The sequence below is a fragment of the Numida meleagris genome, chromosome 3, assembly GCF_002078875.1.
Source record: "Numida meleagris isolate 19003 breed g44 Domestic line chromosome 3, NumMel1.0, whole genome shotgun sequence".
In the NCBI taxonomy this organism is placed as follows: Eukaryota; Metazoa; Chordata; class Aves; order Galliformes; family Numididae; genus Numida; species Numida meleagris.
In genome coordinates, this window is record NC_034411.1 from 56514391 (window position 1) to 56530080 (window position 15690).

The 15690-nt window shown below is 42.6% G+C and overlaps 1 protein-coding gene across 1 annotated transcript in view; it reads left to right on the forward strand.

Moving 5' to 3' along the window:
* The window catches only part of MOXD1 (monooxygenase DBH like 1), a 61955-nt gene continuing 50948 nt past the window's right edge, over positions 4684-15690 (forward strand). Inside the window, exon 1 of the mRNA XM_021391994.1 lies at positions 4684-4773. Coding sequence (XP_021247669.1) covers positions 4684-4773 — 90 coding nt within the window. The remainder of the gene's footprint in view (positions 4774-15690) is intronic.

Genomic DNA, 15690 nt, shown 5'->3' on the forward strand with positions numbered 1-15690 from the left:
GACTTTGCTTCTTAACTATACCTGCGGTGCTAAGTGGTGCTTAAGTGCATAGCGTGCAGCTTTTCTTTTCAGATTGCAATTAAGCGCAAACGTCATAACCAAAGCTGCTGTGGGGTGAGGTGTAATTATTCTCTGATGAGGTGCCCACCTGCAGAGCCATCCCAGATGCTGTTGCAACATAATGTTGCAAGAATGAATACCTGAAACTCATCAGCTTTCAGACATCTTTGTGCTTGTGTGTGTCTCTGATGTTGCTTGTGAAGCATGCAGATAATAGGGCATTTGTTTAATTCTGTATGTGCCCCAAATGAATTCAGTGATAAAAGAATCCAAGTGCTTTCATAACAATAAAGAACTGCACAATCACAGGAATAACCAGAAAGAGTAACAAAATGTTCATTTTCAAAAGACAATTTGTATTCCCTCAAGTAGAATACCACAGGAGCACTAAATGATGCCATAACTTGCCATTTAGACCACGGATGGTGTACTTCTCCTTCTGGCTATTTTGAATGATTAGGTGTGAACTCAGCTGCAATTATTTTGTTCCTATTCCAAATATTAGGAAAGAACTCAGGGCAAAAAGGATTTATCCCATTTATTGGTATTTTTTAAGAATACTCTGAAGAAGAAATATTCAGTCACATTGTCTGTTCTTTTATAAGCGTGTCTCTGTCCACAAACACAGAACTTTTCTGGTTACTGCTGATAGAGGTGTTTCTGATAGAAGGAAAAAACAGCCTAGAAAATAAAAGGATTATTAGCACAAGACAATCAGACTGCAGTTGCAGCTTTGTTATTTAACAAGATAGAATTTTCAAACCTATGAATATATAATTTAAAAATCTTTAAAAAAAAAAAAAAAAGTTGCTGGTAGCATTGTTCACTTTCCTTTCCATGTTTTTCAAGATTCATCCTGCACTGGTTCATGAATATGTTTTCCTTGATTTAACATTTAAGCAGAAAACATTTGTTCTTTGAAAGTGCACGCTGAAGTCTGAAGAATAACCCTGTAGTAAAAAGCATGCAAAGGAGCCTGCAAGCTGGATAATCCAAGAAGTCTAAATGATAGTACAGCTTTTCTTTACTCAAAACAAAAACAAACCAAAAAATTGCTTGGAGCTTATGAGAGAGGACTTGACTACACTCAGAGCCACGGCATGTGCCACCGCTTCAGCTGCCCCGAGCCCTGCCTGCAGAGAAGACCTTTGTCTTCAAAAGGTGAGTGGGCACAAGCTGGACATCTTTTCTGCTCTAGGGGAGAACGTTAGGAAGCAGCTTGCAGAAAGGATAGTTAAATATATTTCCTACCATCTGCATCGTGCATGCTCCCACCCACCCTCACATCAGCTTGAATGTTCTGTCTCCACAGAAGGAACTGGAATCCCAAAATTAGGTTCCTGAAGCTTAGCAAAAGAGAAGAACCCTTGTGTCTCTCTCTTCAAGTACTTCAGTGCCACAAAGCGTCACTGAAGTAGCAAGAAATATCATTGTCTGTTCCCTGACAGCTCTTATTCAACCAGATAAAGAATAAATACAATTTTGAGACCAGCCACTGTGTTGTCAGAGAGAATTAGGTTGAAGAAGCTGGGAAGATTAGAAATGCTTATTAAAAAGTAGATTTAAACTTTTTGTAAGGTGACAAAAACACGTTGACTATCCTTAGTTTTGATGTCTTCAGCAAATCAGACTTTATAGTGAAAGGAGAATTTTAAGCAGACAGAGACTAGAATATTTGTTCCTGATCTACATGATTTCTATCAGTTGACAAGTTCGTTTGTAAATCAAGCAGAGAGTTGTGAATCTTAATTTTTCCAGGGGTGGTCCCCACAGCAATGAGCAGCAGTCCTCTCACACAGAAGTTTTTTTCCACTGCAGACCCCCAGTGGTTTCCCTGGAAAAGGGCAGGCTGGCACCTGAGTAGCCTGGCAAAAGCACAGGGCGTAATTAATTTTCAAGTCTTAAGACAAAGGCAGGTTTTTCATTTAAAGTAGGAGATACTCCTAAATGCCAGCCACTGCAATCCATGACTCCATATGGAGTCAGGTGTCAGAGCACCTGGAGAATCTGTAGTTACAGTGAGAAAATGTGGATGGATTCTTGGCAAGAGCTTTCTGTGTATCTCTCAGTGGTTTCTTTGCAGATGAATGTTGGAACAGCTCTTGTGACAATCTGTGGTGCCTTGAGATGAGTGAAGAATTTCTTCATGATTCCTTTCACAGAAATTTCTTTTGCAGTTTTGATATCTGTTTCAATAAAGTGTGGAAATTACCTTCTCCTAATCTGTTTTGCAATGTATAGCTTCTGTTAAATATATTGTAATATAAAATATATTCTGAGATTATTTTGAGATTTACTTCAGATCTATATAAATTTAGGGGAGTGGATTATATGCTCTTTTGGATTTATTCAGAGAAAAAAATCAATATTTTTTTTCTGTTGCTTGTGGCACTGATCTCTCGACAGACTATGTCTGGAAAGATTTGCACTTCAACATGATTTTTATAAACTTCAGTTTTGGACAGATTGTAGCAGTCTGTGTGGTCAGAGATCCAACTTTCATCTGGCAGCCCATACGGGTAGAACCAGCTTTGCCTTAAAGGGGTGCCAATTCATTGTGCTAATTCTCCTTCTGAGAATAAGGTCAGTTAGGTTCACTACATGATTACTGTGCAAGGTAGGAGTTCAAGACTAGGAGCAAATGTTCACTCAGTGTCAAAGACATTCAGCATTGGAGCACTTTGACACCGTCAGTGCAATAACTTTTGTGAACTCAGTGAGTCATAGCCTCAATTTTGCTGTAGTTTTTGGTGAAGAAGATAATTCATCCTGTTTCTTCTGGCAGACACAGGAGTGAGGTGTTCTGTTGATTTGCTGTTTTTGTCTCCGCATCTCTAATATGATGATGGATTTGCACCTGAAAACAGGCAAGAAACTGCATATGGCTGCGCAGGTTTGTACTGAATTTGTACTGGATAGAAGTGTACAGCATTATTCTGTGCAATAGATTGTGGTTGACATCCCAGTACAGATGACTCAAATTTTGAAAATTACTCTTCTATAAATAACCTTCTAAAGCTGTCCTTTTCCATAGCCATAAAAATATCTTTGCTGTTGTTTCACAGCTCTGTGAGGAAGAAAACAGGAGCTTCTCTGTATGGTGCATTTTGTTTGTATGAGACTTTAGTAATCTGGTGGAATCATTTTGTTATGAGCTTAGGGAAGTGCTCAGATCCCTGAATTGGTTTCCCAATTATGTTGTTTTCCGGGAGGGGTATGTTCTGAGTGAAGTCAGAGGAAGACTGGAGCAGAGGCGGAATGTGTTAGGAACTAACATGAAAGGATTGAGGGGAACAAATTAGTGGCATCATAATGATATCTGGAGATTGAAATGTATAGAGATAATTCAGTCTGGCTATGTATGAGGTACTTCAAGAAAAAATATATACCACACTCAAAATTTAGACATTTAGCAAGTCAGATGCTTTATTAAATCAGATTCAGAATTTCAAGAAGCATATATTTATCTTGAGAATGTCCTTAAGGTTGAAAGGTTCCAAGAGTGCTGGTATTTTAATGAGTCTTTTGTTTTTTAGTTACGTTTGTACCTCATCGTCTCTGCTGTTCTATTGGGAAGGTGATGGCGAAGGAAATTGTGTGCATGTTTTATTCATTTGTGCTTTTCACCACAATTCTCCTGCACCAATGTCATATCTGTGGCATGCCCATGCTGTGTTCTCCACTTGGAACACAAGCAAGGCTGATATTGAAGGGTATGTTCAAAATGCCATTGCAGGCAGTGAAGATGTAGTAAAATATCACACTTACCAGCTGTGGAAGTATTCAAGGCTTACTTGGCACTGGTCTGGTGGACAATCCTTTTTATTTTTATGAGCCCTAGATTTGGGCTGGCCTTCGTTTGTCTCTCTAGATGGAGACAGGACAGGGGCTTCTCAGCATAGGGCCATGACAGCCTGAGGCCTTTCCAAAGGGACAGTAATGATGGCTCAGTGTGTGGAGCCACGGACTGGCTGAAGACAATACAGGAAACAGGCCAATTCCTGGCTGTTTGGAGGCCCTTTGGGACAGGATCTGTTTGTGGGGCTTCTCCTTGGGGCTCTTCCACCCCAAATAAGTCACTGTGGTAACAGAGAGCAGCATGAGTCTGCAGCCCAGATCTGTGAGGAGGAAGGATCCTGGGTTTCAGTCTTTCATGGCTATGCTTTGCAGTATGCATGTGTTGGGGACTTTCTTATGAAGTCTTTAATGAATTCAGCCCAAAAATGTTTAGCAAAGGCAAAAGTGCAATATTACCCGTTTGTCTGAATAGTACCCATTTGTCAAGAATTCCTAAACTCAACAGAAAAAAAAAAGAGAAAAATGTGTGTGTGTGTGTGTGTGTGTATGATTTGTTAATTAAAATGAGACACGAGAATGTAAAATTAAGAATGTTTAACTGAGCTTCTAGCAAGAGTTGTTTTAGGACCTATTTGTTTTGTGTGTGTTTTTCTTTCCCATGGACATGCATTAGAGTATGCTTCCCACTGTGCTGAGTAGTATTTAATGACCACCAGTCATCACAGTGCCAGTGGTACCGATTTGATTTTAATGGGGATCAAAGTACTTTGAGTGTTTACTTTGTTAAAGATGCTATGAGCAATAGGATGAAATGGGCTTAGCGGGATGGCAGAAGGCTGGGGCTCGTGGGGAGGTGTTGTATCAGATGCTGGCAAAGAGATAATTACGGTACCTCACAACCCTGCTGATTCCAAGGTAGTGATGGGGGAAAAAATTCTTAGAAAAAAAATACCAACACAACAACAGCCTCCTGTCTGCCTAAAACTCAGGCAACACCACAGTGGTAGAGCCTGAAGCATACAGTTCTGTGGGTATTCCTATCTCAGCTGCCTTTTCCCTCAAAGGCCAGACCAACCTGGACAAGTTGAAAAGCCATCAGGCTATTGACAGTATTTTTTCCACCAGCTGTAAGAGTCCAGATTGGTGATATAAAAAGTGGGAGGGGGAACCCCAAGCTCTTTAGCTCAAGATCTAATGACTGGAAAATCCTCAAGGTTAGTTGTTGCTTTGTTGGTTTTTTTTTTGTTTTGTTTTTGTTTCATTTTTTTGAGAAAATATTTTTTCTGATCACTACCTTGGAAGCAGCACAGAAAGAATAAACAAATCATTGTGGGTTTATTTTTTTTCTTTTGAACTGGTGTTGATGTACTTAACAGAGAAATCTGTGAGCCTCATAAGAGGCTGTGAGCATGTAAACCATCAATTTGCAGGGAAGTTTGGGTTGAAGCTGTAACTTCTTATCCTACCAGGGCCAGGGCCTTGGATTGCGCATAACAAGAGTATGGTGTTAAAATAATACAGAAGCTCCTGAAAAATGCTGAGAAGTCAGACTCTGACCTATACTTAGTGCTGTGAAATTACAGTACAGTGATTTTGAACGTAAGTACACTACTTGCACATCATCTGTTCACTGTAACACTGAGAGTTTGGCTGCTGCTGTGTCAGTCTTACAGGAAGAGAGAGAAGAATGAAGCTAAACAAAATAGACATTATGATTTAAGGTCCATGAAATGCCACGACTTACTCAAAATGACACATTGTGCTACTGGGCAGGAAAGAAGTGGTCGACAGCAGGATTGGTATCACATAAACCTTTTGAGGCTGTGACCACAGCTGGTTGGGCACTGTGATCGCTTCCTCCAGCTCCCACAAAGGCTCTGGGGAAGAGCACTGAAATCTTCCTTGAGGAGATCTACTTCATGAGCAGAACTGCTGTGTGTCCAGGTACGTGGGCTCCAGAGCATCATACTGCCAGAATGAGTCATGGTCTACTGGCAATAGTGGTGTTTGTATTTTAAAGGAGATCTGTAAAGCTAAAAGTGCAGGGGTCTGTCAGAAGGCAAACGCTGTTAGTGAGTTGTGCTGGTATTGGGAATGGTGTTTTTAAAAGGCTTAGCCTCAGAGAAGGCAAGTCCACAAGTGGTACTGGAAATGCAAGGCCCTTGGTCTCTGCAGGAGGGTGGGCTTCTTTGGGCCTATGGAGATGGCTGAATGCTGCTGCCTCTGGGGCCTCTTCTGCTTTATTGCATATCCTTTCCCAAATGAGAAACAGAGCTCCTGTCTAATGGAATTACCCCATAGTTTCACCTGCTGAGTGATGCTTGTGTCCAGTTGATCACAGGAGGGCTACTTTTCTCTCACTCGAGGGAGAAGAAAATAAAAGGTTGTTTTCTTGCTTTGACCAAGTATAGTGTGCCATTGTCTTCAAAATGCTGTATCATAAATAAATCTTGGACTGCAGAAGCATTCCTTCTTTGCAAGGTGCTTCACAGGCCATAGCATCACCAAAGTCATCTGCTTGAAATGTCTGTGCTGAAGTAGGGCCGGCAAACATTTCAGAAAAAAGCACAATCCTTTGCAAAAAATGCAATTTGGGGGTGCCTTTGGTGTTACCTCCGTTGGGAGGGAGACTTGAGGAGACTGCTTTGTACATGGATACTCCTACACCCAGACTGTACAAAAAGCACTGCTCTTGTATTTGCACGGTTATTATTTTGCTTGTGCAATTGCAATTTCTCCCTCTTCTGTCCCCCTGCAAGTCCCCTGCAGCCCTGGCTTTGCAGAAGGAGTGCTCCTGCTGTTTTACAGCTTGCAGCCTGGCCAGCTCTTACCCCAAAGCCTGCAGGAGTAGGAGCAGAGCTGTTTTCCTATCTGTGTGCCTCTTTTCCATAGTCTTTGGGACTGGGCGAAGGGCAGCCCCTGCTCTAGCACTTTTCCTGCTTTCGTTCACCCCTAACCATGACCACACAACCTGACCTGAAGAAAAGTTAGCAATCAAGTAATCAGACTTTATCCTCATGGTTAAAAGTAAATGTTTTTCTAAAATGAATATATGTTTTTTCCACTTGTCAGCTTTTTATATTAAAGAACTGCCTGCTCTTCCTGGAAGCTCAAAGCACATTCAGTTATGAAAAGAAGCAGTTTCTTTTACCCGCAACCCAGCAATGTTTTGGCAGAATGGGATTATCTATGATATTTTGCTAATATCATGGTTTATGACTAATACAAAAGGAATTAAAGTCTCAATTAAAACAAAAGCCAGAAAACAGGCAGCTGTTTCTGCATGACTTGTGATGACCTTCAAATCCATGCAGTTTAGGGCATCTGGAGTCATCTGATGGAGTGCAAAGCAGACAAGGACCCAAATCCATACCACCAACAGAAAGCGCTAAATACAGCTCTAGCCAGGAGTCTCTGCAAATGGACTGTGGATATCATATCCAGCTGGTACAACCATGTGTAGAAAGACTGCTTATTTAAGTATGGGTTTCAGCCTTCGGTCTCATGGATGTATTTGCAAACCCATCATCGCTGAAAATTGAAATAACATGTATTCGTGCTTTGGATTGGTATCATGTGCTTCAAGCAGTGATTTGTTTAGTTTTGTTTGGAAGATTAAATTTGGTGAAGCGAGCCCTAACTTTCAAGTTTCTGCCTTTGGACATCAGGCAGCTGATAATCTTTACAGTTAGTGCTCATATGGAGACATTTGACAGCTGTTTTTCTGCTGACGTTTAAAAGAAATTTCTGAGATCCACTGTGGTATGGACCTCCAGAAATCTTTCAATGATACTTATTCTTTCTTCTGCGGTGCTTGCCTAATATCTTTGAAAAAATACCAATGATTCAAAAAAATAATATGTTCTGATGACTCTGTACCCGTAACACAGCTGTAGTTTAAGAATATAAACTGATAAATAATTATCTTAAAGCAACATTCGAATGACCAAATCGAGCTTGGGAGCTCAACATTAGAGAGGACATGCTCTAATTGTTATCCCATAGTTCCTGATTAAAATTTGGGAGTGTTTTGTTGTTATCTGTTTCTTAACTGTCTTTTCAGTACATGGACTCTGGAGTAGGGGATGTGGCATGGCAAAATTTGCCTCCTTCACTGGTGGCACAGCCAGTTCTCTCTGCTGTTTCGTGCTGGAGGGTTATTTAATTATGATCACAGAATCATAAAATCATTAAGATTGGAAAAAAAAACCTCTAAGATCACCTAGTCTGACCATCAACCCATCACCACCATGCCCACTAAACCATGTCTCTCAGTGCCACATCTACTCTTTTTTTTTTTTTTTTACCCCTTTTTAACATGAAGCCATGATCTTTCAGCATCATTGTTTCCAGGGTACCTTTTCTGTCATATAACCATGACATTTTCTACACTTGATGTTATGCTCTTGTGTATCTGTGTTCCTTTGCAGCTGAGTCAGCTGGGTGCCTCCTGAATGTAGTGTTCTATTGCTGACATCGCTGATGTCAGGAGATGATGTCATTTGTTTATTTTAAGGATTTACTGCATTCTGTCATATTCCTTTTGCCTTTGCAGCAACTGTGCTTGTAATTCAAGGTGTGAAACTGGACAAGAAGTCCTATGATCATGACAAGCAACCTAAAAAATCCAGGTGAAAAATCCAGACATTTTAATGATGACCATGTTAAATACCATCCTTTGGAAATCTTACATTAAGTGTACTTTCATATCAGCAAGCAAGCCACTCATTCCTCAGTCTGTGTATACTTCATATGAATACACTTTATATGTAAGCTTTACATTTAATCACAACTTTATTCATTGCTTAGACACAAGCCATCTTGTGTGTGTGCAAATGTTTGGGGCGAGAGGCTGTGGGGTTGTTATTTGTAAGAGCAAGATGTATTGCTTCGGTTCTGAGTAGAAAAGCTCAGCTCAGCAGAGTGCTAGAGATGGGTATTTTTGCCATTGATTAATGTTTTCCTTCTCAAAAACAAGATTACTTCTGTTTGCATTTGGAGATTTACCAGTGACTTCAGTGGAAAGAGAACAAGTGTTCAATGCTTTGCTGTGTTGAAGAATTCTGGAAACTTTTACGTGATGTTGCAATCGTGTGATAATGTTCAGAAGTCGTTGGGAAGACAGATGCTACCACTGCTGTCCAAAGGATGCCATACATTTGGCACCCCCCTTTCTGCTACATTTTTGTGCCTGGTGTATTTATAATTTGGACAGGTTATTGAGCCCGTTTGCACAGAGAGAACGGCCCAAGGATGTGCTTCAATTCTGCAGAACAACATATTTCCCCAAAGGCATCGAGTCCCACCTCCCTTTCTCCTTCTGTTTTGTGTTTGTGCTGCTAGTTTTTATATTATAAAGAAGAAGGAAAATAAAGTTATGCCCTCTGACCAGTTAAGAAAAAAAGTAAAGATTGTCCATCTTTACCCACCAATTACTACCTGAACTCAACCAGCAGGGAGGGCAAGGAATGGCACTCCTGCCCCACAGGAGCATCTGTGCTGGCTTTCAGTCAGCCAGATGGATGCGTAAGTTTCAGAACAGCAGCTGTGGTCCTGAACTACCTCTGTGAAGACTGGTGACCCAGCAGAGCTGACTGATGGATCAGAGTCAGTGTTATGAGAAGGGAAGGGGGGAACAGAAAAAAATTGGTGCTCATGGGCTTCCTATAGGGCAGGCTAGGCAGGCACCTGTCAGTTCCGACCCAGGTTAGGGCTGGTCCTGCCCCGCAGTCAGGGCTTGCCTTAGGTGGTTTTAGGAAGGTAATTCCAGCCTAGTGAGTGCGCTAACTGTAATAAAGGCTCCCATGCTGATTTTATCCAGTCTGCCTTAAGGGAGACAGAATCCAGAGGTATACTCTGAGGCTGATAGTTTTTTTTTTAGTAAGAAAGATGTCAATATTTAAGTCATTAACCAATTAACATACCCTGTCTGTCAAAAATTTAGTATTATGTGGAGATAAGTATAGACAACATTTAATTAACCAACAAAATCTACTGAAAATCTATCAACTATCTTATAACCAATAAGAAAATGATTTTAATCGAATAACCTCTGTTTTCCAGGTTTTTTCTCATGTTTGAAATGGCTAAGACACAGGAGAGAGAAGCTGTCTGAGTCCACTTGCGTCAGTGGTGAGAATCCACCTGGTGCACACTGCTCTTTCTGGAGCTGGCTGGCTTCCTGTACTCTACCTCTTGTCCAAATAAACAGATCTATCTTGCCATATGAGAGGAGAGGTAGAGAAGCTGATTTTTAGATGCAGAAATATAAGAAAAGGGTACTTATTCTATTTTATCACATCCATCCTGATGTTTTGCATAATCAACAAAATCTTTGAATTATTACTCCAAAACAGGGTTGAATTTTTAATGGCACTATAAGAACCTGATTGATGTTTGGACTAGATGATCGTAGTAGTTCCAACCTTAATGATTCAATGATTTAGAGGTGTCAGAATTTCAGACATTTTGGTGTACCAGGAAGTACCAAAACCAGAAGCCTTGGACTACTCATTTATTTTGAAAAAGCACTGTATGTATGTCCATATATTTTTTAAATGGTTATCATTACTTTTACTTGCTCAGCTGTGGTTTGCATGCATTTTAAATTAGAGAGATTTCTCTAATAAACAATGTTTATATTCTTTATATTTAATGAATTTCTCATTAACTGAGGCCCACAGGTTATGTCTGTAGGATCTGTGTGTAGATAGGAAGAGAAAGGTTTTAGTGCTGTGGGGAATATCTAGGTTTAGAGAATTCTGGGATGTTAGAGATGCCCTTTTGCTCCTGGCACTACCCTTCGGAGGATGCTCCTAGGGGCAGATGGAAGCTGGGGAGTGAAGGCCAAGTGATGATGTCTCTCTATTGTACTGTAATGAGTCACCTAATTATGATGATTTAGCCTGATTACAGGTAGCCTAACACCTACCCATGAATTGAGGCTTTCTTGCTAGAGGGCAGCCCAGCACAGAGCTGTGTTCTGGCAATTTGTAGACAACGGGGTATCCCATAGACATACAGGAGTTTGGTCTGCATCAGTTTCTATCATGTTCAGTGTTGGTGGTGTGTTTTGGGCTAGGTGCATGCTGGCTGTTCTCTTATGTGATTTAGTTTACGTGCAGGAAATCCATGCACGTGGGATATTGGCTATACACTGCTAATTAACACAAATACGTTTTATAATGTTTTATAAATTGTTTTATAAATTACTTAGCCAATGCAACACTATCTTGCTAACAGAGGATGACAAGGAGTTTCATTCATGGAAAATGAAATGAAATACCTTTTATCTACCTCTGAATTCATTTTCTGTTCCCCATCATAAGGACTGATGTAAATCCAGATTCTGGTCTCAGAGTGGGTCAGAGGGACAGGGAGTTAGGCTGTAGATCCATCTGGAAGTTTGTTACTGGGAGGATACCTACATGAAATAAACCCGCCTAGGGTACATAGTTCTGCCTATGTTCAGCAAATGGGGTGCCGAGGGCAGGAAGGTTTGTGGGCTGGACTTGATGTTGCCTCGGAAATGCTGAGCCAGCAGTGTGGGCTCCTGGAGAGCATGACTACCAGTGTGAATGAGAGAAGCAGCAGCACTCTTCAGTCTTGGTCTAGGGCCAAAACTGCTTCAAGAAGAGGAAGATGGAAACGTTCCCATGCCCCCAGCAGTGCCAAGCGTTTCCTCAGGCACGTGCGATGATTTGGCTGCTGTTTAACATTTGGTTAAAATGCTCAACGTGCAGGAAAACAAACAAGCAAACAAAAAACCCTGAAAGTTGAGAACAAGCGTTTTGTCCTAACCTACTTGACTAAGGCGACAGAGGAGAGCATGATGCCTATTTTATTGATGTTTATGAAGCTGCACTTATGAGAACAACACGGTCATGTAAATACTCCAGAAGCTGTGTATTTATTGCTCCTATGCACTCCCGTGTTTTTCTGAAAAGGTATCAGACGAACGGACTAGATCTGAAAGGGGAAATATACGGCTCCAGTACATCTTCTGAGAATAACAGCCCTCTGAAAGCAAGGCACCAGTCAAAGTGGGGATACAAGTTCTCCAGAGCTTCAGTAAGTACTTTATCTGGATATGATTTATTGCTTCATTTTTTGGTCTTTAAATTTTGGGTTTTTTTCACTTCTCTTTTTTTCCACCCAATTTCCCTAATGCTTGAAAATTATTTTTACGTGGTGCAATGGAAAATACCTACAATTTAATTGACCTCTGTAAACAGATTAACCACGCAGAGGCTCGTATAATACTTTCTAATTCTCTTACTGTGCACTTGACTTATTTGTTTTGAATTTCTATTTTCTTTTGCTGGGGGAAGTGGAGGAGAAGACACCACTGCTTTTGCTTTCTGGTTGGCATTCCAAGGAGTTACAAATTCTTCTTATGAAGTAATACACATTAATCACCGGAGCTGGAAGAAACATTTGGCACCTCTGAGAATGGAGGTGGAGCAGTTCTACCTTGATGCTCTTCAGGAAGCTTTACCTTGGCTCCAGTTAGGATTGCTTTGGAGCTCCCCTGCGCTACCTTCAAACCAAGTGTGAAATGCTTTGTTAATCTCAAACTGACACAAGTAAGGACTGGCATGCCTTCAGCTATTCTTACAATGAGTTTTGCCTCATGTCAGTTGATGCTCGAAGTTATTCGCCTGAGGACAGAAAAACAAAATTTTAGGGGAAAAAAAAAAGAGTGTATTTTCCCAGTGCTGTGCTTGAGGCATTAGCAGAATTATTTAGCTTACTTTTCCACACTGGCAGGCTGGTATCTGCAGACACTGCCAAATTTCCAAACAGCCTGAGTCAAGTTCATAGAAACTTCTCACTTCTCCTGGGAGAGAAAATTGGAGGGCACGGTTTTTATTAGACCAGTTGGAAAAGCATACAAGCTTTACAGCAAAGAGTCTCTCTCTCATTTCTCTTGGTTGCGGTTGTTGTCTTTTCACTTCTTCTAAGAGCACCTCTGTGAAGCGAAGCGTTTTGCTGTGGCCCCTCCTGCAGTGCAGCACTGGGAGCTGACTCAGAGCCAGGGGCCGTCGGTTGCACACATCTCTGCACGGTCACAGCTCCCAGGGGAGTGGAGGAGCCCCTTCCCTTTCATCTGGATTTATCCCAACCCCCTTTTTCCCATTTTCACTTCCAGCACTCATCCTCCCTAAAGTGGAACTGCAGTTAAGATACGTAGCTCTAAGTATAAATACAATTTAAAAATGGTTGCCTACGCTTCATAGATGCTTTTGCTAATTTAATACACATTACTATTTGCCCGCCCGTCCGTCACACGCGGCACACATGCTTTCTAGGCTTTTTACATAGTTTTAATAGCAGATTTTTTTTCAGTAACTGCTATGTACTGTTCTTCATGGAATTATTCACAGGTGCACGGTGCCACACTTGCTGGTAATGCACCTGCAGGCATGGATTGCAGCACCTGGGAAGGCCCTCACCCTGTAGGTTTAAAATGCACTGATCAGCCAAGAGGTGCGCAGTCTGTCCTTTAGCTAAGTGCTGTGTTCAAGGGAGACATTGCTCTGGGTGAAGCCCGCTGTCACTGCCAGCTCTGAGTGATTTACTATACGTGTATATATATATATGTATATATATATATGCAGATCTGAGATTGTTTCTTATGCAGTTTCAGCAGTTCCTTGGTTGACACCTAGCTTTCCCCTAGATGGACATGGACTGATGCTCCATCTTGGATGTGGTTCTTCTCCTTACAGTGCTGGGAAGTGATGGGTGTAGCGTCTCCACCACAAAGTGCGTGGTTTGTACTGAAAGATGCCCATGTTTGTGATAAGTTCTTCATGCTTCACAGATCTTATGCTTTTTATTCTCCAGTATTTGTGACGTCAACAAGAAATTTTTAAGCCTTTTTTGGTATAAGAGCAATGCCTGTGAGATTGTGCAAGGGAGCAATGGGCACTATCATCTTCTACAATGGCAGCGGGAGATCTGAGAGGAAAACACCCATCACTGTGTGACTGCCTTCCCCTGGAAGAGAAGCACGGGGTTGGGTTCAGCCAGGAGGTGTCACCCAATGTGGTTTTGTATGAGTTCGGTCTCTTTCTTACGCAAAACAAATGTTTTTGTTGAAGTCATCAAAGTCTCTTACTATGAATTTTGGGAACTGCGCTGCTCTTCCCACAGAGTGCCTCTTCTAACTCTGCTAGGAAAGTTTTATTGCATTGGTATTGTTCTTAGGAGTATAAATAGCAGGAAGCCTGAAAAGGTTGGGTTTGTCACTGTGCTTCTAGATGAAGCATGCAGCTCTTTTGGGACGGCTTGTCTTAATGGAAAAATATCTGCTGGAGGTTGGAAAACTGTAGGGATGCCATTCCCACCCTTCTACTATTCCAAGTTCAGCAGTGTGAGGGGGTGAGCAGGGTCCCTGGGTCCGGTTCCATGGCTGGTGACAGGCTGCAGCCCCAGGGTTGGCACAGCATTGTTTTTGCTCCAGCCCTCAGCCTTCAAAATGTCATTTCTCCACAAAAGAAAGCCTGGGAGCAGCCTAGGGCTGGCTCCAGTGCCGTGGAACAAGGAAGCCCTGGCCACAGGCTCCATGAGCACAGGGCACTTAGGGAGTGCCGTGCTGTCTGGTGGCTGCCCCTCAGGGCAGAGCTCCCCACAGCTCACCAGGAACACCCACCTGCCTGCAGTGTTGCCACTTCTGCCAACCCCCTGTCGCAGGGCAGACCTCTGCTCTGCCCTCTGAGACACCGCAGCCTGTCCAATTTACCAGAGTATACACTGCCTTGGCTTTTGGCTGAGCTCTCCGGAATGATCTCAGCTTCCCAAAGTCTGGGTTACTCGGAGCCTGCTCTCTGGCTTTCTGACCCTCATCCCTGGAGGTGCTCAAGGCCAGGCTGGATGGGGCCCTGGGCAGCCTGAGCTGGTGGGTGGCAGCCCTGCCCACTGCAGGGGGTTGGGGCCGGGTAGGCTTTGAGGTCCTTTCCAACCCAATGTGATTCTATGATTCTCAGTGTTTCTGTTGTATAAAAATGTAATACACAGCCTTACAAGAAAAGTAAGGCACATTTTAAGAAAATTAAACCACTTTATAAGAAATATCCTTCATTCCTCCCATGGCTCTGCCCCAGGAGGACTTCAGCATATTCTGTGACATATTCTGTAACTCTGTGACAGACGACATGGCAGAGGTACTGTGCAGTTAACAATTTCTGCTTCAATGAATCCCCATCCAGTTGGGGATGTTAGCGCCATGCGCCTGACACCTCTGGGTGCTCCCTGCTGTGGGTCACCTTTCAAGTTACCGCTGCAGCTGGAAGCGCTGTCGCACCAATCTAGCCCCTTTAAAAATCATGTTCGTGTCACCAGTGTCTAACTGCTTATTTTTTTTCCCCCTTATTTCTTACAGTGCTTCGGGTGAAAGTAATGTTTTGGTGCTTATCGTTTTCTTATCATTTTCTCTGTTAGAAATTTCGTAGTTTGATGCATTCCTCACTTGGTGATGTTTGTGAAGCGTTTGTACACAGAAGCCTACGAAGGGCACGCCGTTACCTCCCTTACATTCTGCTTTGAGTGGTTTTCGCAGAACCAACGTTTCACCGCGTCGAGTACCGCGCTCTTTCCGTCTGAATTAGACACGCACCGAAGTCCTGCAGCGTAACTTCACTTTAACGCCAGCTCCGCACGAACGGGACGCGGCGAGGGCCGACGCAACCTGCTGGCCGTGAGCCCCCGGCGCTGCCCCGCACCGCTCTCCCCGTACGGAGCGAATCCACTCTCCGTCGGCGCGCGGCCGCAGGTGCCGCCTGCGGGGCGGGAGCGGACAAAGCGGCGGTCGCGGGGCGCTACCCCGAC